This window comes from Pyrus communis, chromosome 5 (genome assembly GCF_963583255.1).
Source record: "Pyrus communis chromosome 5, drPyrComm1.1, whole genome shotgun sequence".
In the NCBI taxonomy this organism is placed as follows: domain Eukaryota; kingdom Viridiplantae; phylum Streptophyta; class Magnoliopsida; order Rosales; family Rosaceae; genus Pyrus; species Pyrus communis.
This window is the reverse complement of record NC_084807.1, coordinates 21,949,480-21,975,232: the sequence shown is the minus strand read 5'-3', so window position 1 is coordinate 21,975,232 and position 25,753 is coordinate 21,949,480. Positions and strand designations below refer to the sequence as shown.

At 35.1% G+C, this 25,753-nt stretch overlaps 2 protein-coding genes across 2 annotated transcripts; one reads left to right on the top strand and one right to left on the bottom strand.

The window, feature by feature from the left end:
• Window positions 1-7,466: 7,466 nt before the first annotated feature.
• LOC137734412 (uncharacterized) lies at window positions 7,467-8,760 on the bottom strand. The gene is made up of 2 exons (XM_068473685.1): window positions 7,805-8,760; window positions 7,467-7,704 (listed from the first exon to the last, which is right to left on the bottom strand). The coding sequence occupies exons 1-2, from the start codon at window positions 8,758-8,760 to the stop codon at window positions 7,467-7,469; spliced, it is 1,194 nt and encodes a 397-aa protein (XP_068329786.1).
• Window positions 8,761-17,378: 8,618 nt separating this feature from the next.
• Window positions 17,379-20,535, top strand: LOC137734917 (nuclear transcription factor Y subunit B-1-like). The gene is made up of 7 exons (XM_068474242.1): window positions 17,379-17,513; window positions 17,632-17,892; window positions 18,011-18,140; window positions 18,367-18,372; window positions 18,511-18,594; window positions 18,699-18,737; window positions 20,247-20,535. Exons 2-7 carry the CDS (start codon window positions 17,648-17,650, stop codon window positions 20,289-20,291), a joined length of 549 nt encoding a protein of 182 aa, XP_068330343.1. The 5' UTR covers window positions 17,379-17,513; window positions 17,632-17,647; the 3' UTR covers window positions 20,292-20,535.
• The last annotated feature ends 5,218 nt before the right edge of the window (window positions 20,536-25,753 follow it).

Sequence of the window (25,753 nt, the reverse complement as noted above, 5' to 3'; positions counted from 1 at the left end):
TACCTCACCATGAATATCATGCGCACATTTAGTTCATTTCTTTTGTTTGAATAAGCAGAGTAAGAAAAGCGTGATCACTTTCTGCTAACCACCCAAAACCCTAATTTCGTGGCTTTTCTTAACTATAGAATACTTTCCCCACTAAACGTATCATCTATCAAGATTATAATTCATTTATTTTATTATCATTTAATTATTTTTGTTGAATATTTTATTCAATTTGAGATCTTTTACTAATCTACATGAATCAAAGAAAGTAACAGTTTATTACGAAGCTACTACTTGTTATCATAACCATGCGCACTACTACAATATTAGCTTTAGGTGGCGGATATTATAAATATCATGTCGGATAAAATATATCCGACACATTATTTAATTAGTGGTGGATATTAAAAAAATCATGTCGGGTATATCCAACATAAAGTCTTGGTAGATATTTAATGACGGATATCAAAAAAATCATGTCAGTTATAACCCACAGTATTTTTGAATCCTTTTTTTAAATATTTTTGAAGATTCTGGCGGTTTTTAAGTTAATGGTGGTGGTTATAACCGACAGAAATTGACTATTTTATTATTTTACTTTCTGCGCGGTTAGTATTAAAGTATTCTGATGGTTATAACTGACATAAATGAAAATTATATTATTTTAATATGTTATATTGATTAAAAATAAATAAATAAACACATATTTAAAAAAAAAAATTTCACTCATGTCTTATTTTATTATTTTAAAATGTTATATTGATTATAAATAAATAAATAAACACATGTTTTAAATTTTTTTTTTTCACTCATGGCCCTCTCAGATAAAATGGACACGAACAAAGAAAAATTTTGGACGGCCGCCAGAATAATCTCTTAATGTTTTTTTTTGAGATTTTTTACACATGCTATCTCGGAGTATATACAAACATATCTGACGGTTGGATCGTTGAAACTAGTTTCGTAGAATGCATATCCTATCAAATTGATAGATTTAACAAACACTTAAGAGATAATGTTATACTTCCATTAAGTATAAATGTAAATATTTTAAATTGAAGATCAAATTCATTCATTACATTCTTATAAGGTCGAGGAGTGTAGCTGTAAAAAATCAACAAAATCAGAGCTAAAATAACCGTTAAATTGTGATTTTTTGTTTATAACCGTCGAAAACTTTTGTTCTGTTACTTAATCTCTGAATGTTTGTTTTTTGTGATTTTTTACTTATGCGATCTCGGAGTGTGTACAAACAAGTTTGACGGTTAGATCATTGAAAAAAGTTTCGTAGAATGTGTATCGTGTCAAAACGGTAGATTAAATAAACACTTAAGAGTTAATGTTATACTTCCATAAAGTATAAAATAAGATTTTGTGGTATCTACTAGTGTAAATATTTTACATTGAAAATCAAATTTATTCATTGTATTCTTATAAGGTCAAGGAGTGTAGCTGTAAAAAATCATTAAAATCGAAGCTAAAATAACCGTTAAATTATGATTTTTCGTTTATAACCGTCGAAAACTTTTGTTTCGTTACGTAATCTCTAAATGTTTGTTTTTTACAATTTTTTACGTTTGCAATTTCGGAGTGTGTACAAATAAGTTTGACAGTTGGATCGTTGAAAAAAGTTTCGTAGAATGCATATCGCGTCAAAACGGTAGATTAAACAAACACTTAGAGTTAATATTATACTTCCATCAAGTATAAAGTAAGACTTGTGATATCTACCAGTGTAAATATTTTAAATTGAAGATTGAATTCGTTCATTACATTCTTATAGCATCGAGGAGTGTAGCTGTAAAAAAAATCATCAAAATCGGAGCTAAAATAACCGTTAAATTGTGATTTTTTGTTTATAAGCGTCAAAAACTTTTGTTCTGTTACCTAATCTCTAAATGTTTTTTTTTTTTGTGATTTTTTACGTATGCGATCTCGGAGTGTGTACAAATAAGTTTGATGATTAGATCATTGAAAAACGTTTCGTAGAACATGTATAGCGTCAAAACAGTAGATTAAATAAACACTTAAGAGTTAATGTTATACTTTCATTAAGTATAAAATAAGATTTTGTGGTATCCACTAGTGTAAATATTTTTAAATTGAAGATCAAATTTATTCATTACATTCTTATAAAGTCGAGGTGTGTAACATCCCACATCGCCTAGAGGAGTGGATCATGTAAGTCTTATATGTATATTCCTATCTCTACCTAGCACGAGGCCTTTTGGGAGCTCACTGGCTTCAGGTTCTGTAGGAACTTTGAAGTTAAGCGAGTTCGAGTGAGAGCAATCCCAAGATGGGTGACCCATTGGGAAGTTGCTCGTGAGTTCCTAGAAACAAAACCGTGAGGGCGTGGTCGGCACCCAAAGCGGACAATATCGTGCTACCGTGGAGTCGAGCCCAGAATGTGGTGAGGGCTTAGGCCGGGATATGACAATTTGGTATTAGATCCAATCTCTGGCCGGAAGTGTGCCGACAAGGACGTCGGACCTCTAAGGGGGGTGGATTGTAACATCCCACATCACCAAGGGGAAGGATCCTGTAAGCCTTATATGTATATTCTTATCTCTACCTAGCGCGAGACATTTTGGGAGCTTACTGGCTTCGGGTTCCATAAGAACTCCAAAGTTAAGCGAGTTCGCTCGAGAGCAATCCCAAGATGGGTGACCCACTGGGAAATTGCTCGTGAGTTCCCAGAAACAAAACCATGAGGGCGTGGTTGGGGTCCAAAACAGACAATATCATGCTACCGTATAGTCGAGTCCGGGATGTGGTAGGGGCCCCGGCCGAGATATGACAAGGCACATCTATAAAAAAAATCATTAAAATTAGAGCTAAAAGATATGTTAAATTGTAACTTTTTATTTATAACCATCGAAAACTTGTGTTCCGTTACATAATCTCTGAATGTTTGTTTTTTACGATTTTTTACGTATGCGATCTTGTAGTATCTACAAACAAGTTTGACGGTTCGATTGTTGAAACTAGTTTCGTAGAATGCATATCTCCATTAAATTTGCCTAAATTTTTAAGTGGGAAAAGTAATTTGTGCTAAATTTTTATTTATGTTTTTCAAGTATTGATTAGACAAAATTTAGTTTGTGTGATGATATTTTCATTGTACAATTATCTTTTTGTTTCTTTATTGCATATTTTACATGGGTTATTATCTATTAAACCAAACAATTATTTATTTAATTTTTAAAATTGTATTCTATTTAAATACATATTATTTATTTATTTATTTATTAAACCAAACAATTATTATTTTATTTTTTTAAATCGTAACAAAATTTTGGGGAGGAAATTAAAATTTTGGGAAGGAATTTAAAATTTTGGGAGGGAATGTTGGGGGGATTTTTGCTGTCGGTTATAACCGACAATAATGAAAATGTTTTTGTCAATTTTATATTTTAAAAAATGTTTCTGTCAGTTTTAATCGACAGTAATGAAATTTTCCAAAATAAAACCCCTCTATCTCTTCCTTGGGCCGGTGCTTTCTCCCTTCCCCCTTTTCTCCTCTCCTAATTTCCTTTTCCTTCTCTTCTCTCCTCATTTACTTCCAGTTCAACACTTGCAACCAAAGTTCAGAAACCCTAGTTTTAGCTATCTCGAATATGGCGAAGCGCTCCGATGACTCCAATTCTTACTGTTGTCAGACAAGAAGAAGGTAACATTCTCGCTTTCTCTCTCTCTCTCTCTCTCTCTCTCTCTCTCTCTCTCTCTCTCCCTCTCCCTATGTCTCTCTCTCTCTATCTCTCTATCTCTCAGATAGGGAACTGTGGGTACGAATTTAAACTTGCTAAAATTTGTTAGTAGTTAGTAGTTACCCGGCCAAGAGGTGATTGAAAAATTTGAATAATTTTGTGTCGTTTGTTTCAGTGGGTTAGATGTTGTTGGTGGTGGTGGTGCTACAAGCGGATGTCGTCGTTCAGAACGATTAGCACAACATTGGCCAGCGAGGTCACGAAGTATAGGAGGAAGCGGAGGAAATTTGCTGCTCAAGGTATATATGTGCGCTAGACATAAGTTCAAGCACATTTATTTAAGATAAATGTAAGAAGCAAACAATAATGGATGTTGTTTAAGATAAATAGTCCATACAAATTCTTCCCCTGTCAAACATGTTGTCATCAGAGAGGAAGGATTTGAAACAGGTTGAATATGGAAAATGCAGTGAATATGGAAAGATTTGAAACATGTTGTCAAACAGGTTGAAAATGCAGAAAGTGGTTTATATCTGACAATGCACAAACAAGTTGAAAATGCAGAAAGTCCAATGAATGCAGTAAATATGGAAGGATATGGAAAATGCAGAAAGCGGCTTATATTTTTTTTTTTTATTAATATATTTAATGTCGGTTTTATCCAACAATAATGCTTTTATTTATTCTTATTAATAAATTCTCTGTCTGTGACATCCCACATCGTCCAAGGGAGTGATCCTTATATGTATATTCACATCTCTACCTAGCACGAGGCCTTTTGGGAGCTCACTGGCTTCGGGTTCGTAGGAACTCCGAAGTTAAGCGAGAAGGGGGCTAGAGCAATCCCATGATGGGTGATCCACTGGAAAGTTGCTCGTGAGTTCCCAAAAACAAAACCGTGAGGGAATGGTAAGCCCAAAGAGTACAATATTGTGCTACGGTGGTGGAGTCGGGCCCGGGAAGTGGTCCCCCCCCGAGCCGAGATGTGACAAATTGGTATCAAAGCCTAACCCTGGTCGCGTGTGTGCCGACGAGGACGTCGGGCCCTAAGGGGGGTGGATTGTGATAGAAATGCTCTTATTTATTTGTAACCGACGCAAGTTCTGTCTGTTTTAGCTGATAGAAATGCTCTTATTTATTTATTATTAGTATATTCTCTGTCGGTTATATCCAACACAATTTATGTCAGTTTTAGAGTATTTTCTATCGGAAAATTCATTTCCTGACGCTGTCAATTATATCGCTTATTATATCCGCCACTGCATCTATTTTCTGTCGAATTTTGCTTAAAATCCGACAATAATATACATTTTTTGTCGATTTTTGAACTGTCAGTTACAGATAATTTTGTAGTAGTGGATTTGTGCGATACATGTGGACAATTAAACAGAAATTAATTCCAAAAATGATATGTAATATTGATGATAAAAAAATGAATATTTCCGATAGAATGTATGCAATCAACAATTACAACAAAATATATATATATCGAAAATGATGGAGTATTGTCGGTGTGGGGGTGTTTTTTCGTTAGCATAGCACGTGTAATGGTCACATCCGTTTGGAAAAGGAAAGTATCAGGTGCAAGTTCAAGAGACACATATTATTATTATGGAGATGGAATTTTGGTTTTTTTTTTTTATAATGAAATGATAGTAGTTTTATTAGAATATTAAAAACTCATACAAATAATATTAGATATGATATTCAATATAACATATAAGAGGTCCTTAGATTTTAGTTGTTACCCAAGCACATATGACTGAGATGACCCTCCATAGTTAAAGGACTCCATTTCTAATGAAAATGTCAAGTACTTTGTGAATTGCCAGCTCCGAAGTCGAACTGACAACGAACCAACTAGCTAGTTTAAGGTATAGTGTGGATACCAACATGAAATTTGTGCCACCTAAAAGTACCAACTAAAAGTTTTAGGTATGCATATGTTAATAATAATATGGAGTAAGATTCTTTCCCCTTTAAATCTCCTCCCCTTCCCTTCCGTCCTCTGTTACTTTCCTCTTTGTCTTTCTCTCTATATAAAGAAGTCAACACAAGATGTTGACATGACTTATCATAATCATTCAAATAGAAGGAGAGAGAAGGTAAGGGGAGTTTAAGGGGAAGAGAATACTACGCAAGTTAATGTATAGGGGTTTATGTATGTCAATTAATTTTTGTTTTGTTTTTCTATGTTAGTTGATTTTTTATTTAATTTTTACTTTGAGTAAAACCAACTTAAAATCAATGAACCATTAGAAAACTCATTTTCTTGTTTTGCTTAATCAAGTTGTCAAATATTTTAAGCATTTAAATATAAACTAATATAATATTGTGGCTAATATGCATTTGGTCCTGACTGATCCTCAAAATAAGAACCTTAGGAGAGCATGACTCTTCAAGGATAACAACAATATAGGAGAATGAATGAAATTAAGACAGAGTGTTTTCCATACAAATAATTTCAATCTTATTTCCTTATAATATTGTTGAAGGTTTGCATGGGTTTTCTTGGTCCTTCCAAAGATATATAGCAGAAATTAAAAGAGTTGAATGAATAAAAGATAAGTTTTTTTCGTAACAAACAAATTAAGGAAACAGTAAATGGCAATAACTCACTTATGATGAATATGTGAACATTTAACAAAATATTAGGCATGGATGAATCAAGTAAAATGCATTTAATTGGTGTGTGCATATGTACACATATTTACACTGCAGACATACATACAATTATTTCATACGATTAATTTGGCCAAAAGTAAATCAAGCACGAGTTCATTAATTCACATATGACTAACCAAAATGGCTTATTTGTGATATGTTTGGAATTAATGGAAATTTCTGTCTCATGCTTAGTTGGAATATACAGGAAAGTACATTGTATAGTGCTCAATTGCTAATCAGTTAATAAATTAATATACTACTAATTATTTATTTTACCAATTCCATAATGTTATCCCATGATCTGAAACTTTTGAATTTTATTTAAATCATAATTCGAAGATCATTTATAAAACAAAATAAAATAAAATAAACAAATCGTAGACGTATAATTATATAATCAAATAATGAAAAAAATTTCATATCGGGTGAAACAATTTATGATTTAACAATGAATTCTTTTACTTTTTGTTGGAAACGATGGAGGAGGATTTGGTCCGGATCTCTCCCATCAAAGGCTTAGGATCAAGTGATCCGGACCGTTGAATTTTGATCCAACGACTACAATTATTATAACTTTAAAGGGGCTCCATGTTTGTAGCCGTTGGATCAAAATTCAACGGTCTGGATCACTTGATCCTCAGCTTTTGATGGGAGAGATCCGGACCGGATCCTCTTCCGGACACGATAGCTATTCAAAATGAAAAGCATCATAACATCAATGCAATGGATCATCAATACGGTGGATAATCGAAATATTTCATCCAAAACCTAAACATAACCATGAAGGAAAGCTACATCCTAAGAAATAAGCCTTCATGGAGAATAAATTAAAATAAAATGAAAATGAAAAAATGCACACGTTTCTTCAATAATTAAAATTGTAAAGAAAATGTCTCAAAATTCTAATAATTGAGAAGTACAAATATTATTCAGTACTTAAGAAATAACTATGCGTACAAACTCACTTCATATTGTTTCCCCCACGCTCCGCATTAGGCCCAAAGAACCACAAAAATCCTTCTCGCCGGGCTTTGGGCCGAAGGAGAAAAACACATTATTTAACCAAAAAAAAACAAAATCCTATTCCGAAGCCGAAACCAATTAAACTTGATGAGTTGGTGCAACAGTTCTTGGTGAACTTGGTTCTCCGGGTGTTGGTTTACGCACGTATTTTCTTGCCCAAACATGTTTGCCATTAATGGAGAATTTGGCCTTACTTTTTCCATTAAGAACAACTGGAATGGAGGAAGCGGAACGAACCACAAGGCGAGCATACAAGGGTTGATCGTCACCCGTCACTTCTTGCATAAACACAGATTCGATAAAGTCCCCAAATTTCCTGTCCACCAAAAAAATTAATAAAATAGAACAAATCCAATTTTAATTTATAATTATACATGAAACCTAAGTAATTATATGTAACAAAAATAAAGTCATACCTACTGAAGTACTCTTTGACTTCATTTTCTGAAATGGGATAGCCTTTAGAAAATGTCAAGAAAATAGTCCTTTCATCAGCAGACACTTCTTCCGCTTCCACCCGATAACCGCCACCATTCAAACTCAAATTGTTCAACATATCACTCATTTCGTTGTTCAAAATATGGCGCTGAACAGCGAGATCGTAAGGATCAAAAACACCCCGCAAGTAGTCTAGAGAGGCGTCACTCCTCATTACGGCACGAGTGAGGAGATTAATATGTTGAGGCCCCATGAATTGTTGATGATGATCATTGACAACCCCACGCATTCTTTGATTAGGAACAAAAGGTCTCATGTTTGATCCACTAGCAACATCATAGGGCACATCATTATGCATTAGAGGATTGTGCAAAGGATTAACATGGTACTGAGGCATCACAATATTTTGATCTCCAATCAAGGCAGGGTTTAGTAATATTTCTTGAGCGTTGTTTGGGTGACGCTTCGGGAGCAAGTCATCAAACGCTCGCATGCAAACCTCATTCAACAATTTGGTGACACCCCGAATGATTCCTAGGCGGTTTTGATGAAAATATTTGAGGGTGACGTCGCTATTGGTTAGAGCGTTGAGTAGGGGAATCTCATGGTTACTGAAGTCGGGGTAGAAGTCGTCATTTTGTATGCAGTTTAGAGCCACCACAGACTCCTCCGCTACAGCACTTAGAAGGGTGTCAGGTAGATTTGAACATAATTTGTGCACAAAGTTGTACTCTTTGCCCGCATGCTCGAGCCACATCCACAGGGCCACAATCTGGGCTGACTCACCCGGGTCACGCCCAAGGACAAAGGTAAGGCGGGAGAAGACCTTACGGTCGACTTTGTGAAACAAGGTGAACTCTTGTTGGGAGACTGGAACTGGGGCTTGGGGCACGCCTGCAGAGGTAAAGAAAGTGGATGAAGAGGACGCAGTCATTGTTGTTGAAATGAGTATGAGGCTGATTAGGGCTTTGGTTTGGGGGCTTTGGTTTGGGTGTTTGGTAGAGTAGGGTGGCTTCATTTTAAAGGGGAGGAGGAGTTGGTGGCGTTGCGGTGTGCTTTTCTGTGAAAGGTGGCGATGATTTGTCATAAATTTGCAGAAATGGAAGCATGGTTTGGTTTTTAACCATTACTATATATATTTTCTTTGTTGTTTGAATTTGGTCAATAGTAAATCACTAACCAAAACGGCCTAATGATTGGCTTATAATATTAATGAAATTAAGATAGAGTGTTTTCCATACAGATAATTTCAACCTTATCCCTTATTTCCTCATAATATATTTTACTAAATTAGTGTACCGAAATGCCCGTACCTAAATATATTATAGTGAATTAGTGACATATAAGAAAATATGTAAAAACATAAGTGTACCAAAATTCCTTACCTAACTATATGATACTAAACTAGTGTACTGAAATGTCGGTACCTAAATATATTATACTAAACTAGTATACCGAAATGTCCGTGCCTAAACATATTATACTAACCCATTGTACTGAAATGTTCGTACCTAAATATATTTTTATGAATTAGTGGTAGATAAGAAAATATGCAAAAACATAAGTGTACCGAAAAATCTCTACGAAAATATTTTCTTATATAAGATGCCTACCATAATGAGAATTAAAATTTATAATATTTTCATAAAATTTAAATTCATAAAATTATAAATAAAAAAAGAAACATTGAATACATATGCTGCCATTAAATAGAGTCTAGGGACTAAAATTAATTTTTAATCTTGTATAAGATATCTTTCTAAAGTTCATCTTATTTAGGGATTAAAATGTAGTTTTCTATTCCAAAAATATATAGCAGAAAATTAAAAGAGGTGAATGAATAAAATATAAGTTCTTTTGCATAGCAAACAAATTAAGGAAACAATAAATGACAATAACTCACTTATGATGAATTTGTGAACATTTAACAAAATATTAGGCATGGATGAATTAAGTAAAATGCATTTAATTCGTGTGTGCATATGTACACATATTTACACCGCAGACATATATACAATTATTTCATACGATAAATTTGACCAAAAGTAAATCAAGCACGAGTTAGTTAATTTACATATGACTAACCAAAATGGCCTAATTGTGATATGTTTGGAATTAGTGGGAATTCTATATGTTACTCATGCTTAGTAGGAATATACATAAAATTGTATCTTGTGTAGTGCTCAACTGCTAATCAGTTAATAAATTAATATATTACTAATTATTTTTTCAACCAATTCCATTAGGTTATTCAATGATCTGAATCTACCAAGCCTAACCGGTTATGATATATTGTTGATATTGATTGAGTTTGGGGGACTTTCGCTGACTGAATCCATCCATAAACCCAGACCCCGGCAATCTTTGTAACCAAACCGTCATGACAACATCCAAAGGTGACCTTTGGATGGGAGCAAGGAGGAGCGCGACTTTTGGATTTTATTTAAATCATAATTCGAAGATCAATTATATATATATATATATATATATATATATATATATATATATATATATATAAATACAAATCGCGCACATATATAATTATAATAAAACAATGAAAAAAATTCACAAAAATAAGCCATCAGGTGAAACGATGTATGATTTAAAAATGAATACTTTTACTTTATATTCGAAACGATACCTTATTCAAAATGATAAAAGCATCATAACATCAAATGCGATGGATCATCGAAATAGTTCATCCAAAACCTAAACATAAGCATGAACAAAAGCGTCATCCTAAAAAAAAAGCCTTCATTTTTTTTAACAAGCCTTTTATAGGAAAATTCGTGTGTGACTAGTTGCATATTTGGAAAACAATGAAGGGTGTTTTCAGGATATCAGTGAAGCTAAGGCTGAAAGTATGCATTGTTTTGTGATGGTGTCCTTCCGGGAATTATACGGCAACTGGTCATTGAATATGTCCCCGCTTACTACTTTCTTTCAAATGTATTTACTATGTAGATACTAGATAGTGTTATCGGCGCCATTGCAACACAAAAGAAAGAGAAAATCAATTGGATTTTTCGTCATGTTGTAACAAGAGTTTGTTAGCTGAGATCTGATTGTTTCCTTATGCATGGTAGTCTTTTGTTCTTAATTATCTGGTGGCCAAACAAATTATGATTTAAAATTGGAAGTCCTATTCAACTTCTTTGGTGTCCATGATTTTAGTTGTATGTTTGAAATGGTTCCCTTAGGAATCAAATCTATCATAACTCTTGTGGATGGATTTAAAAGTTGAACTATTGCAAGTCTGTAGTGTTTTCTCCATATTGTAAGTGAACACTTACGAGTTTTGAATTGGTAATTCTGGCCTACTTTTGATTAATTGATTTCCAATTTGATAGGTACATCAAAATTGATAAAGTGCGCATATTAAGATCTGTTACGTTGATTTTTCTTCTTGTAATTTATGTAGAATCTGCTTGAGCAAGGGAATTCCCTTTCGAGAAGTTGCACCACTGTGGTCAGAGAGAGAACTTTAGGCAGAGGCATTCATCAAGTAAGCCTCTACTCCTCTCTTTCTTCAGCGCCATGAATTTGACTGTTCAAGTAACAAAGATCGTTGCTTCGGAGATCCATCATCGTATCTGCTAATTGTGTAATGAAAGGATTTTCTGCTTTCTATCCGTATATGCTCTTCCGTAAACAACCCTCATGCCGTGCTATTTGTAAGCATCTAACTCCAAGAAGACTATAGATGGCCAATGCCAAGGTCAGACGAAACCATTAGGCATAATTGTCGTACTGTTACATAGAAAGTTGTATGCCATTTGATTTCTTTATTTTGGAAACCAATAACCATTTTTGTGTCAGAACATGAAATAACTAGCTTTGTTAGTTTATTAGATTAGAATTTAGGCGTCGATAGGTTTTTCGCTGTTTTGATACATCATGTATTCCCATTCTGAATATCAAATGCTCTGTGAAAGCAAACTGTTCCAAGGGATTTGATATGAGGCAACACTGCGCTAGATTTTAGAATATTTTATCATATGATTTACATTGCATGTAGCTTGAGACTTCTGCAGCACGCGAAGACAATTAGTTTTCACAGTTCAGGGGAATCGCTGCATTCTAATTCTTTGGAGGAGATCACATGGATAGACAAGCATTTTGAGGTGTGTGCAACCAACGTTTTAAGATGTCGCAACTGTTCTTTACTTATCTTATTTATCTGGTTTTTATTCACTATGTACTGTTTTTAATATAACTAGGACGGCCCTGGGATGATCACTACAACAATAGAGGTAAATCTAGGTATTCTTCTTCTCTTGCACAAAATGTGAAATTGTTCCACCCACAATGAAATAAGAATAAATTAGTCAATTCCCTGTGTAAAGTGAACTGCATTAACATCATCCCCATGATTCTGATAACTTTTTTTCCAATCAGAAAGAGATCATGGAAAATGCAGTTTTGGAAGGGTATTCTTTCAGTTAGTTTGGATAAAAGGCGGAGGGATCTTCTTCTTCCATAGTACTTGTATGTCTCCATGAGTTTATCGTCTTGGGCTTCTTTCAATACTGGGACGGGTGGTAACCAAGCTGGAATTTACGTCATTTGTCCAGTAAGCTTTCGATGGTTTTGTTGGTCCAGTTCAAACGAACCAAGGATTATAACGTAACGGAGCTACTTTGTATTGAATGTAACCCTCTATCATAGATTCCATACGTACGCATATTTTTTTATCTCTGTTGCGTTCCATTAATTGGCAACGCTATACTTTTGGACCCTCTGATTCCCTGAGTTGATTATTGCAAAAACAAGTTTTTCGTTTGGAGACATTCGATGTACTTATATTGTAGATATTATTATGCATGTCACTGCTGGTATTCACGCTTTAATCCTGTGCAGAATGGTAGACAGGTCTCCATTGGCGAAGCCAGGATTTGCCGAGGGGAGAGGCAAAATTCAAAAGTGTGCAAAGTCCAACCAAAGCGGTTGCTTTCACTTTGAAGAGTTTAGAGTTTTGACAATATTCATAGCAAAAAACGCTCTATCATCGAAGCAGTTGTAAGCGGGAGTAATGCTAGGGAGATCAAAATTTTAAACCAAATTTGCAAATAAATGATGTGTCACCAATAGGAAATAAGCACGTTAATCAACGCCTAACTAATAATCCAATCATCATTGGGTTTCCAAACTTGGTTTAAAAAATTTGGTCCTTCAAGCATTATCATGAAAGCCAATGTAAGAAGCTTAATTTGGCTAAGATTAGGTTTTAAAAGACGTTAGGATGCTAGCTAGGGGCTGGGTTGGGGCCTAGCGTCTAAGCAAGATCTAGGGAAGAGCCTAGACGGACTAGGCGAATTTAAATTAATTTATTATACATCGTATGAATAAACATTAAATAGTATTTACGTTATTTTTTAGAATAATAATACGTAATTAACTTCGCTACTGAACATTTTAGCAGGAATTCCTGCTTACACCCAATCCCGGATGGACACGTGTCCATCCTAGATTGGGTGTAAGCAGGACCTCCTGCTGAAATTTCAGCAACGACGTCTTGTTCTAATAATACAATATTTATATACAATGTGCAGTTTAAGGTAAATATGGTGGGGGTTTTAAAAGAGAAAAGAAAAATGGAAAATAAAACTTACAAGAATAAATAAAACATTAGTAAAAAAAGGGTAAACAAACCAAAAAAAGGTGGGGTCAGAAGAGAAGGAAAAAAAATGAAAAACTAACGAAAATGGCTTGAAAATTTTGAGTTTTAACGATAAGGACAAAATAAAGGGTAAAGTGAATAGTATCATGATTGACTTTTTTGTGTTAAAATGTGATTTTTTGTTAAAGTGAACAGTACCGATAGTTTTTTGTTAAAGTTCCAAAAAAAAAAAAAAAGAAGGAAAAAATGAGTAAATAAGAAAAGGTGGGGTTAGAAGAGAATAGAAAAGTGAAAAATGGATAAACAAATGAGTGGGGTTAGAACTTTTGCCAAATGACGCCGTATAGGAAGAACAGATAACAGCTTCATCTTCTTCGCAAGTTCCACTCGACCACTCTGGAACTATTTTTTTTTCCAGATTCCGTTCACCAAAAATTAAAACACAAGAGCCATCAGTGCACCAATGCAGCGCCGCTGCACAACCAAACCCAGAAATCCGGCAAATTTAAAAGAGCATAGGGGCAAAATCCTTACTCTCGGTGGAGATTTCCGACAAGATGAGGGGCGGCCGCCCCTCCTTGCCCCTGTGTAGCTTCACCTTTGCAGGTCTCGTACGTCTAGTGTACCCATTCCAAGTTAGGCATGAGCAACATCGATTTTCATATATGAGATTCTCGAAAGCCAAATAGACCCGATGACTTGACACGTACGATCTCATGAAAAGTACCACGTAACCACCATATTGGGCGGAATGCAGGTTAATTGTTGGGGACCAACTTGTGCTTCATTTTCTGCACCATTGTAGATGCTAGGAGATTCTGGTTGAGACTTAGACCTAAAGAATTTAAGGAAATTGAAGGAGCATCAAACTGTGTGTGAAGTATGAACCCTAAAAGTGTAAAAGCTTAGATGCATTATGTTTGGCCTGAATAATTAACCATGGGCTGAATGCATTAAAAGCCCAGGCTTGCAAAGGCTTCTTAACTTTGGGTTAGTTGAAGTACAGGCCCAAGATAGATTTAAATACCATTTCTAGCAACTAATAGGCAGCAAGTCTATTATGGAAGTGACAAGTGACAGAAGGCAACTCACCCCTAGCAAAAAGCACTTTTTCATTATATGGGTAGGTAAATAACAAAAGCTGATGGTGACTCACTATACTCTGGAAGCCATCACCAAAAGAGAAGGCTTGGACAATTGAGTTAGAAAGTCTATTAAAGTTATGAAGGAACAAGGAAGAGCTCTCTCTGACCCAATCAATCAAACGACACTCAACTCTACACTCTAACAACGAGAAACCAGAAAGCTTTAGTTTGTTCAACCTTTACCTTTCTAGCTACAGGTCCACCATAGAAAGCGATCTTTCGTCAACTTTAGAAGCTCTATTACCCTTCCTTATGTTGTAGTATGGAATCCCTTTAGTAAACCTAGTATATATTTCATTTTCCAAGACTTTAACCTCTATAAAATATAAAGAGAAGTGGCTGCAACAAGACGAACCTTGCTTGACAAGATTGTAATCTTGCCCGAGTCTCCTTTGTTTGTATTTACATAAAGTAGATATGTTGTTTATGCATCTTTCATTAGATCCCATGTCATTTTCAACTACTTTCGTTCAAGTTTCATCTATGATTAATCCTGTCAAACTAATTAATCTTGTTCCTTTGCTGTTAGTCTAAACTGGTAACCAAAGAAATAACTTGAAGGGCCTTGAACTCCCTTTAACTGGACATATGATATTATGAGTAAAAAGTCCTTGTTTACAAGGCAAGAAAAAGAACTTTATACAGACTTAACCCATCTGTGAACAATCCAATCGAACTAAGAAGTCGAAGTAACTTGTGGCGCAAGTAATCAATCCATCTAATAACTAAAAGAATAATCTGTTATACAGAAATAACAGTGGCGGGCTCCAACTCATATTAGCTTTGAATGTAAGCCTCAAGGCCTAACAAATGCCCCCACAAAGGCACCATTCAAACTAATAGCAAACTTATATTACAATACACCAAGCAGCAAATCTTGCCTGACAGGCAAGACCCAGGGGAGTTATACGAAGAACAAATCTAGCCCGAACACATTATTGTCCAATGTCCTTAATTTTTTGAGTTGGAATAATTATACAACATGGGCTGCTGTTTGGCAGCTAAACAAGCATCTTCTAATATTTCCATAATTAAACGTGGCTAATTAGGGGTTTATGGCCTAAAACATGTATAACTTTGCTTTCCATTTCTTCATTTGTTGATGTGGGCCTTGGTATTTTTGCTCTATAATTTCATTTTCCTTCATGTCTTAGGTTTTAACACGATATTCAAGTTTTTTCTTATTCCAACGGAATTTGAACTTTGGTGCGGAAGCAACGCACATTATTGTAATCAACTTGACCGCGTATGCATATTCTCCTTTGGCACTAGATGACAAATGCGATTCATTCAATTAAAACAAAAAAGGTACGATTTACACCCAAGTTGCATTCATAATTTTGTGACTAACTACAATACTTATATGTATTTAATACAATTACCATCTGACGGTCTCATATAATTCTTGTAAATATAAGTATTTAATACAAGAGAGCTGCTAAACCCACTCCCAGTATCCTATTTCCAACCCACATTATAATCTCACTCACCATGAAAAGTTAAACATTGAAATGTTATTTCTCCACCTACTATTATTCTTAAAAAATTGAAATGTTATTTCCCCAACAAAGAAGTCTCCTTCAACGATAATCTACTAGCAAATGAACGACCGTTCAAATGTGATGATGTTGTGATTATACACTCCAATAACTACCATCAATATCCTATCATCACCAGTGCTAGCTTCTTACCCTTTAATTGGAAAGGGCATCCACATTTTTTTTGTTCCAAAATTTCTTCTATCCTCATCCTTTGTCTTTTTTTTTTTTCTTTTCTTTTTTTGTGAATTCAGCTTACAAACTGTCCATTCCTTCCACATGCAAATGTACGTCTATGCTCCTGTTATATTTTTGCCCTCAACTTATTATTCTTATTATTACGTATCTTTTAAGGTCTTTATCGGTTATTTTACAAATGGGCAAACTTATTATTAAAAGTATCATTAAAAAGTAGATGGAAAGATAAGACAATAACACCAACCTAATACAATTACCATCCAACAGTGAAAATGATAATTGTATTAAAAATATGTAAATATAATAGTCAAATCTAAATGGATATGCAATGAAATTTATCGTATTGTTACTTACGTAGCTCATAATAATTGACCTCATCACAACAGCTTTTTATTAAATTTGAATAGGGATGGCAATATTTGCATAGACCAGCTTCACCTAACATTGAGACCCATTATAAATTACGTACTGCTTTATTTGTTAACAACACATTGTTAGGTGGTCATTCAATAAAAAATAAAAAAAAACTATAAAAAACAATAATATACTTTAAGGGTTAAGTTGCGTTGTGCCATATCATATCATAGTGTATTCAGACGTTAAAATTAAAATTCAATCGTGCCATATTTTATGTTGTTTAGATTCTCGCTATTCCTTATAAAAACAAGTTTAGGTTACTTATTAAAAGTAAAGTATAAATTCACTTCATCCTAATTTTAGAAAAAAAAAACATAAGAAACCTATAGTTCTACAAGGATTCATTCTCTTCATATAACACTAGTTAAACGCGTTCGTTTTGCCAAATTGAAATTGTTCATATTTAAAATGTCAAGTTCATTTTATTTATCATAATAATGAGTCATATCAAGCGTATCAGATTATTAACTCTTAATCAGGATTGAATCGCATATGACGTTGTGATATTTTGGACTTAAAAGTTTTTTATTGGCCCGTAATTTGTAGGACGAAGCCCATAACTCAACCCGTTAACCCTGTAAAAAAATCTGAGATAAAAAAAATAAGCAAAGGAAACCAGAACGAACGGTGTTGATAAATGGTAAGCATAAAGCCAAAAACCTTCTTCCTTCCCCTTCTCCATCGTCAGATCGCTTCCCTCTCCAACGCGCGCCAAATACAAACACTTTCACCTTCCTCTCTCTCTCTCTCTCTCTCTACAAATACACAGGTACGAAAAGCTTCCCACTTTCTGCTCAATAATGGCGGCAGACCTAAACCTAACGGGTCGACCTAGGGCTCCGGTTCCAATTTCCGATTTTGTTATTGAATTGTTTCATGAAATGCAGTGAATCGTTGTGAGTGATGGCTGAGGCACCGACGAGTCCGGCTGGCGGGAGCCACGAGAGCGGCGGGGAGCAGAGCCCTCAGAGAGGAGGAGGAGGAGGAGGAGGCGGCAGCAGCGTCCGGGAGCAGGATAGGTATCTGCCAATCGCTAACATCAGTCGCATCATGAAGAAGGCTCTGCCGACCAACGGCAAGATCGCCAAGGACGCCAAGGACACCGTCCAGGAATGCGTCTCCGAATTCATCAGCTTCGTCACCAGCGAGTATTTTTCACCTCTCTCTCTCTCTCTCTCTCTCTCTCTCTCTACTGTTATTTAATTTGCTTTTCAATCGAAATTGTTTTGTTAATTTTGTTGAATTGGGGTTTTTTTGGGTGTTTAGGGCAAGCGATAAGTGCCAGAAGGAGAAGCGGAAGACCATCAATGGCGACGATTTGTTGTGGGCGATGGCCACGTTAGGGTTTGAGGACTATATCGAGCCCCTCAGGATTTACTTGAGTAGGTACAGGGAGGTACAAATTGTTTAACTTTTGCCTTTTTGTACTTTCAGCTCACTTTACATTTTCGTATTTTTAGATGTAAATTTACAGTTTGGTTGTAGCATTTTTGGGTCTTTTTCTTTCTTTTCATTTGAAACTACGCAATATTGTACTTCTGATCAGTTCAATCTAACAATTCCTTTTCATTTTCTTTGTGTTTCCCCCTTGGTTTGATTGGCTGGCATCATTGCATTGTCAGACTGAGGTAACTAAGCCTTCTTCGGTTGTGTTAAATCTATTTTTATGTTCGATTGAAGTGTGAACTATAGTTGAACTGTTTAGTCTATTAGTTCATATCTCGTTCGGAGTGTTAGAAATGACTTTATCGGGAAATTTTGAACAGGGTGATGCAAAGGGCTCAGCTAGGGGTGGAGATGGTTCTTTTAAAGGGAATGCTGTTCCAGCAATGCCTGGCCCAAGTTCACAGGTCTGATTTTATAAAGCCGATTAAAATTGTATTCTGTGTACTTTTGAAACTTTGGGTTGTGACCTCACTCAGTTCTCTTTTGTGTTGGTGAATATAAATGGCAGTTTGTCCATCAGGGAGCATTGAACTATGGCAACCCTCAAGTAACTATCTCTATCTCTCTTCCTTTTATTTTTCTGTCGACAAAACACGTATATACAATTGTGTGCTCACATACATTTGATTTTTTTTCATAAACAAGCTAATTAGAATTGCCTCGATTAGGAAACTCCGTAATTAACATATGAACAACTTTATTCAACTTTAAGCTGTTTAGAATGATAGAATCTTAACCAAAATGTACAATCGATGATTATTCTTGTTTTGAGCATATGATATGTGCTTGCTAAACATATGTACTAGAGTTGCACTGGTTTTATGGAAATGCTTTCGGTCCATGTTGTCCGTTAAAGCCACCAGTAGGTTCTTATGTCAAAGACCATAGAGAATTGTGTTTTTTTTCTATCTAGGTGAAGACGTCGTGATTATAGGACACATGAATTTGAGTAAATTGTGTATAACAAAATTTTATGTACAATTATTCGATAGTGATTGGTACAGAGAAATGTTTTCTGAGAAGAAAAAAAAAAAAAAAAAGTAGCAACTCTATACCTCCCCTCTCATTCCCATGAACAGTATCAGTACTAACGAAAAACTCTGCAGCACTCAAGACTATCCATTACTTATGCTATGATATGCAGATAAACAAATTTTTTTGGTAACTCTATACCCTACAAATCTTAAATTTTTTGTATGCTTGGTGAAGAACTTGCCCCTCGCAAAATCAACTGCCTTTTATTCTTTGATGCCCGTGAAGCTTTTTGATAGGATTCATGTCCTCCAATGAAACTTTCAGAAATTATAGCTTTACCTTTACCATCTATGTGCTGGTTTGGTAGATTTCAACATGTCACCATAAATCTGAAGGCAGTTCAATGAAGTCTGTTTGAAGTTTGGAAAAATATAGCCTGGGTTTGTACTTTGTACCAAGTATAGGCCTTACATTTCTCTTGGGTAATCTAATAAGATGCAGCATTTTAGTCATTTCGAGAAAACTTGCCTGATGCATTAATGGACTGTTTAGAATAGTCTTTTAAAAGAAACATTTTATCACTCATGAATTTTTTTTACTCTTGCAGATTACTTTTGTCTTTTATTCTGGTAACTTCTAAAGCGTTTTATTTAAGTAGGGAACTAAGATGCACTTAATAGAGTAAAATTTTTGCACCATCACTGAAAGTAAAGATGTTTCATAAGAACCTATTCACTGGTGATGGGTCTTTATGTTTCTTAAGAACCGGTTTGCAGGTGAAGGTGTCTAGACTCTAGTGTACCCTTTAATATCAAGTGTTACTCAAACTGTTCGGGGTGGCACTTTTTTATGTGTTTCCTTTGTTAGAATGTGCACATGCTTTTATTGCGTCGCATTATTGTCTGCTTTAAGAAAAGGATCTCTCATATTATAATATCGTGCATTTGGTCAAAACATGCTATGACGCTGAATTTGTTACATATTTTGGAAAGGATATGATTTCTTATTGGTTTATTTGGCTCTTTTAGTTCAGTGAATGAATCCATATGCCTTAAATATCTTTTTTTCTGCTCAATTGTAGGAGGATTATTATGTGCCTTTGAATAATATGGGAAATGGAAATTGATGCTTTTGCGAGTGAACATGGCTCGTGGTCAATGTGCAATCGATCTTGATGATGTGTTCCATGATACCTTGCAATCCCGGCACAGCATCTCGTTGTTCATTCCATGCGATGCAATGAGTAGAAGTTTTTAATTTTGTCATATATCATTTTTAAGAACTCGAAGGTGGTAAAGTTGTTAAGTTTCAGTACTGATAGTATCATTTATGTGAATCTGAGTTGAATGACAAAGTATGCTTCTGCGGTCTCTGTTTTGGTTGGGGTAGGGTTTGATTTGTATTCCGCAGATGCTCTCATTTTCTGGGTTTTTGTAAATTTTTCTTTGGCTCTGTGTCTAGTTTAAGTCGCCTGATCGTGTGAAGAAAAATAGTTGAATTATAAGGAGATTTTCACATAAAAAGTTTGGTTATCCTCTTCTGCTGTCTAGCTCTAGCAAGTAATTGTCCTTGGAAGTTTGGAAAAGATTAATTGTCCTTTAAGATATTAGTTTTACTTCGTGCACATAAATTTTTCTATTTGTATACGTATCAAACTGTGATTTATAGAATAGGAGTCGAGTATTAAACTCATAAAACTGTTACATTTGTTATTGTGTTCTTGTGACTTGGAAGTCCTGGAACCCTAGAGTTCGTTAGACGCGGTCGGACCTAAACCTAGTTAGGTAAGTACATCGCCACGACGTTTAACTTACGACTTGTTGTCGGACTAGGAACTCCGGTTACCTGAAACATTGAGAAAGTGTTGAGAGTAGAGGGTTTAGTTGTATTTGTGTATAGCTCCACCGGGCATCAGCCAGACAGGAAAGAAAAATTGATGGATGAGTCGGACATGCAGAACACCACCAGTGACTCGCACACAAAAACAACCAACAACCTCCAGTCCTCATCATGTCCTTGTCCAAGTACTCTTTTATTATTCACAGGTGCACGTGATCATTGTCACAGATGTTAATGTTGGGATTTTTGAAAGAGCAGGCGTCACGTTGCACGCACGTGTGTGTGTTTGTGAGTGAGAGAGAGAGAGAGAGAGAGAGAGAGAGAGAGAGAGGAGTAATGGACACATCATAAATTCATAATCATAACGAAATGCTCTCTTTTTATATTTGTGTCTGAGAACAAATTGGGTGTGAAATTTGTTCTGGAGTAAGATTCTCTTCCCTTTTAATCTTTTTTCCCTTCCATCATCCCATATTTAAACGGTTGTGATTACGCTACGTCTATATCTTGTTTTGAATTTTTTATATAAAGAATAAGACAAAAAGACGGATGTGAGAGAAGGAGATGGAAGGAGATGGAAGGAGATGGTAATAGAAGGAGAAATAATCATACTCCATTTGTTTTAGAAGAGAAGGCAAACCCTATTCCTCCCCCCACGACGTGACCATCATTTCTTGCCTTGCCAACTCAACCCCCTTCCTTACCCCTTCCCTCAATCTGTCACCTCCACCATCAAACAGGTTTTAGAGCAACACATTGGATCACAACTCAATCGTAAATTGTCTTATTGAACAGTCTGGTATATTATGTTTGTAATTTTTGAATACGAGTCATTTTCAAGTAAAATGAACTCTAATTGTGCAGGTTTAATTCGGGGCGGAACAACATGAAAGACTCCCCTCTTTCTCTGTTTCGGTTTTTATTTTTGTCAAAATTTAGACAAACCAACTCAAGTTTTCAACCCACACTTTTGTTATCTTAGTTTTGCCAATTGTCGTAATTCATAATTTAACAATGTAACATGACCTAAACAGTATAATACTGTTATATATATGTGACAGAAGAATGTTCCCCATGATTTGCATTTTGTTACAAGGATTTGAGCTCGATCAAGTAAAAACCTAGACAAAGGACCTTCAAAACTTTGTGGACCCTCTTCAATCATATGGGTTAGTGGGGCAAACTTTTGGATTGCTCATGCCAAACTCATCTTCAAATTATATGCTTAATTTGCATACCGGAAAATAGAGAAGAAAAGTGGGCGTGAATTCAATGCTAGTGTTTTATCTGTTAGACACCGTATTTAAATTTTATATATTCAATCTCAACCGTTTATTTTACCTACTAAGAATGTGTGATGGTAATGATTCTAATTTTTATTGAGCTGTTATCACCTCATCATAATAAAAATATGGCTAAATATCCAAAATGGTCCATGAGATTTGCATAATCAATATAAATGATCACTGAGATTCAAAATCAATAGAAATGGTCCCTGAGATTGTCCACCATCCATGATTTTGGTTCTTCCGTTAAAAACTCTCTGGGCAATTTTCAAAGTTTCGTAACTCAATCGATTTTTAACCAAATTCGACCCATAATATATCAAAATGAAGATATGAAACTGTAGAACAAGATTATACCATTTGGAAGCCCAATGGTTGCCTGAGATGGCTTGAAAATAGCCTGAAAGGTGACTGGTTCATGGGAAAACTGGTTAGCCACTTTCGAGTCGTTTTCCAGCCAAACCAAGGCGAGTTAGCCATCGAGAAAGGTACCATTAACTTTGTCTCATTGAGAAATATGATTTTCATTTTTGAATCACTCGATTTCGTTAAGTATTGAAGATGTTATGAACGTTTAAAGTTTACCCAATTTTCGGCGAGTTTTTCAGTTTTCCCGTGAACCAATCACCTTTTAGGCTATTTTCCAACCATCTCCGACAACCATTGGGCTTCCAAATAGATATAATCTTGTTCTACACTTTCCTATCTTCATTTTGATATATTATGGGTCGAATTTGGTTAAGAATCGATTGAGTTACGAAGCTTTGAAAATTATCCAAAGACTTTTAACAGAATGATCAAAATCATGAATGGTGGACAATCTCAAAGACCATTCATATTGATTATGTAAATCTCATAGATTATTTTGGATATTTAGCTTAAAAATATATAAATAAAAATAAAAGATTCCATTTAAACACCGTACATCATGTGCGGGTATAGAATCATGGTGACAGAGAAGCATGTGCGCCACTTAGGCCAACTCAGAACATGAGAAGGTCCAGCTCACACCAGTAGCACCCCTTTTTGATACCTCCTTTTATTCTTTTTTTATTTCTTCCCTCAAATCTCACCTATTTAGTCACTATACCCACCATCCCATAAGAGATTTTTCAATGTGCTAAAAAAACGACAAAAACATCATATGTTCTTACATAAATGGAGAAACACTTGAAGAAAGAAAAGAAACAAAAATAAAAAAAAAGTACCTTCCCTCCATTGATATAATAACACATAACATACCACATAACACATACCACATACCACATGTACTCCAACACATTAAAAAAATACCGGACCCCCACCCTTAACCTCATCCTCACCCCTAAAGTACCAGTCCCCCAAAAAACTCCTCTGTTGGTCAGTGGTCAAAGAATCCCCATGTATTTGTGAATTGACGAAACTATCCCTGTTGGTGTACAGCTGGCCACGTTATAATCCACAGAGAAAGGGAGAAAGGGTCGGGGGGTTTTGAGAGATTTAGCTGGCAAACCTCCTCATGTGGGACCAAAAGTCGTTTGCCAAGCGAGATGACAGATCCAGCCAGCACCCCCCATGCTCTTTATATTCCCATGTCTCCAATATGCGCTGTGTTGTGTGTGTGTGTGGGATTATGTATCGCATTGGTGCATGAATTTTGTTCTACTCACATTTTCCAAGGCACTAACAACTCGATACGCTAGAGATGACTTCATCCATTTGTCGATGTATACAAGATGTATATGGCCATTTGTATCGTATTTATTGATCATATTTTAGAACCGATCAATCTATAATAAAAGTCTCCTGATTTGGTTTCAAGAGAGTTTAGTTGTGTATCCAATCTTAACTAGTAAAGGTAACAAGGACTTTGAGTACTTTTGTTTTCTCTTTCACTTAATCCTCCAAGTTTTCTCATTTCAAATCTTACGCAACCCTAAATTTTTTCACGTTAATTTGTAAAGATGTGTTTTGATAAGACGTGTATTTAGCCAGTTGGTTAAGTAAGTGTGTCATTTCTTACACTTGAGTTTGAATATTCCTCTTTATAAATTAGAGCAGTTTAGAACATCAACTTTTTAAAATTAAAACTCAAGATCCAATTCTCTCTAGTTATTGGGGCTTAGAGAGAGAGAGAGAGAGAGAGAGAGAGAGAGAGAGAGAGAGAGAGAGAGAGAGAGAGAGAGAGAGAGAGAAGCAGCTGTAATACAACGAAAGTTAAGTTAAACTCTTGTTTCGCCGGATGAAGTGCTTCGGATGAAAGAATTGTTGTCCCATTTGGTGAAGGCCTCCTTCATTAACGCCACTGATTTCCCCTTGAAATTGTCATTGTTTTGGGATGGAATCTTTGAAGCCATGTTTGATCGCACAGACAGCAAACGATGTTTTGGGAAAAGACGTGTGTCCTATCATCTTTCATAAACTAATGCCTCCCATGTCAATCTTCTAGTTCTGTAATTATAATTATAAAATAATTAAACAGTAAAATACACTTAATCTGTGTGTTTCTGTGATAAAAAGAAAAATTAAACGAATAAAGTGGTGATTTAATATAGGATTTTTGCCACTTAGTACTATGGTCTAATTGTATTCTTCTTCATTTGTAAGTAAGAGATCTTAGGTTTGATTATCGCAAAAACGAATTTGAACCACATTGTTGCTAGCCCTTTGTGAAGCTAAGCCCATCCCCCTCCCGCTTTGTTAGACAATATTGTCTGTTCAAAAAAATACAATATAGACTTCTTAGCTAAAATGGTTCATGATATTGACAAAACTTCTTACTTTAGTTCTTGAAATTTGAAATTGATAAAAGTGGTCTCTAAATTTGTCTATCATCAATTATTTTGATTTTCCCATTAAAAATCTCCATTAAATAGGAATAAAATAACAAAAATATCATCAATTATTATCAAATCATTTTAGCTCATTGTTTAATAAATTCAAGGTATTTTTGTCACTTTGATCGTTGTTTAACATAATTTTTCATGTAATGACCAAAATGATTAATGGTGGATAAACTCATGGACCACTTCTATCGACTTCAAATATCAAGAACCAAAATGAGAAGTTATGTCAATTTCAGAAACTATTTTGACTAAAAAGCCTTTAATATATATTTATATGGATTATGCAATTCATGCTTGGAGATCCAAGTTGGATCGTTCTTTGTTTACAATGTTGTCGACACATTAATGATGACATTTCTACAACTTATTCTTTAAGGCAAGCGTCGATTAGATTGCCAAACGGTACTTGTAAGTTGTAACACATTTTTTTCCTCAGTTATATGCAAAGGTCTTGCAGTTTTTGAAGAAAATTCGGAAAACCATCACAACATGTCACTCGCGCTTCTTTCTTGAGTTGCATGATGACAATGCCTGCATTTGATTGACTATGAGTTTAACTGGGACGAAAGAAACTATAACAGATTGTTTAATTATGATAATTCTCACATTAAATTAAATTAAATTAGCATGACACAGAT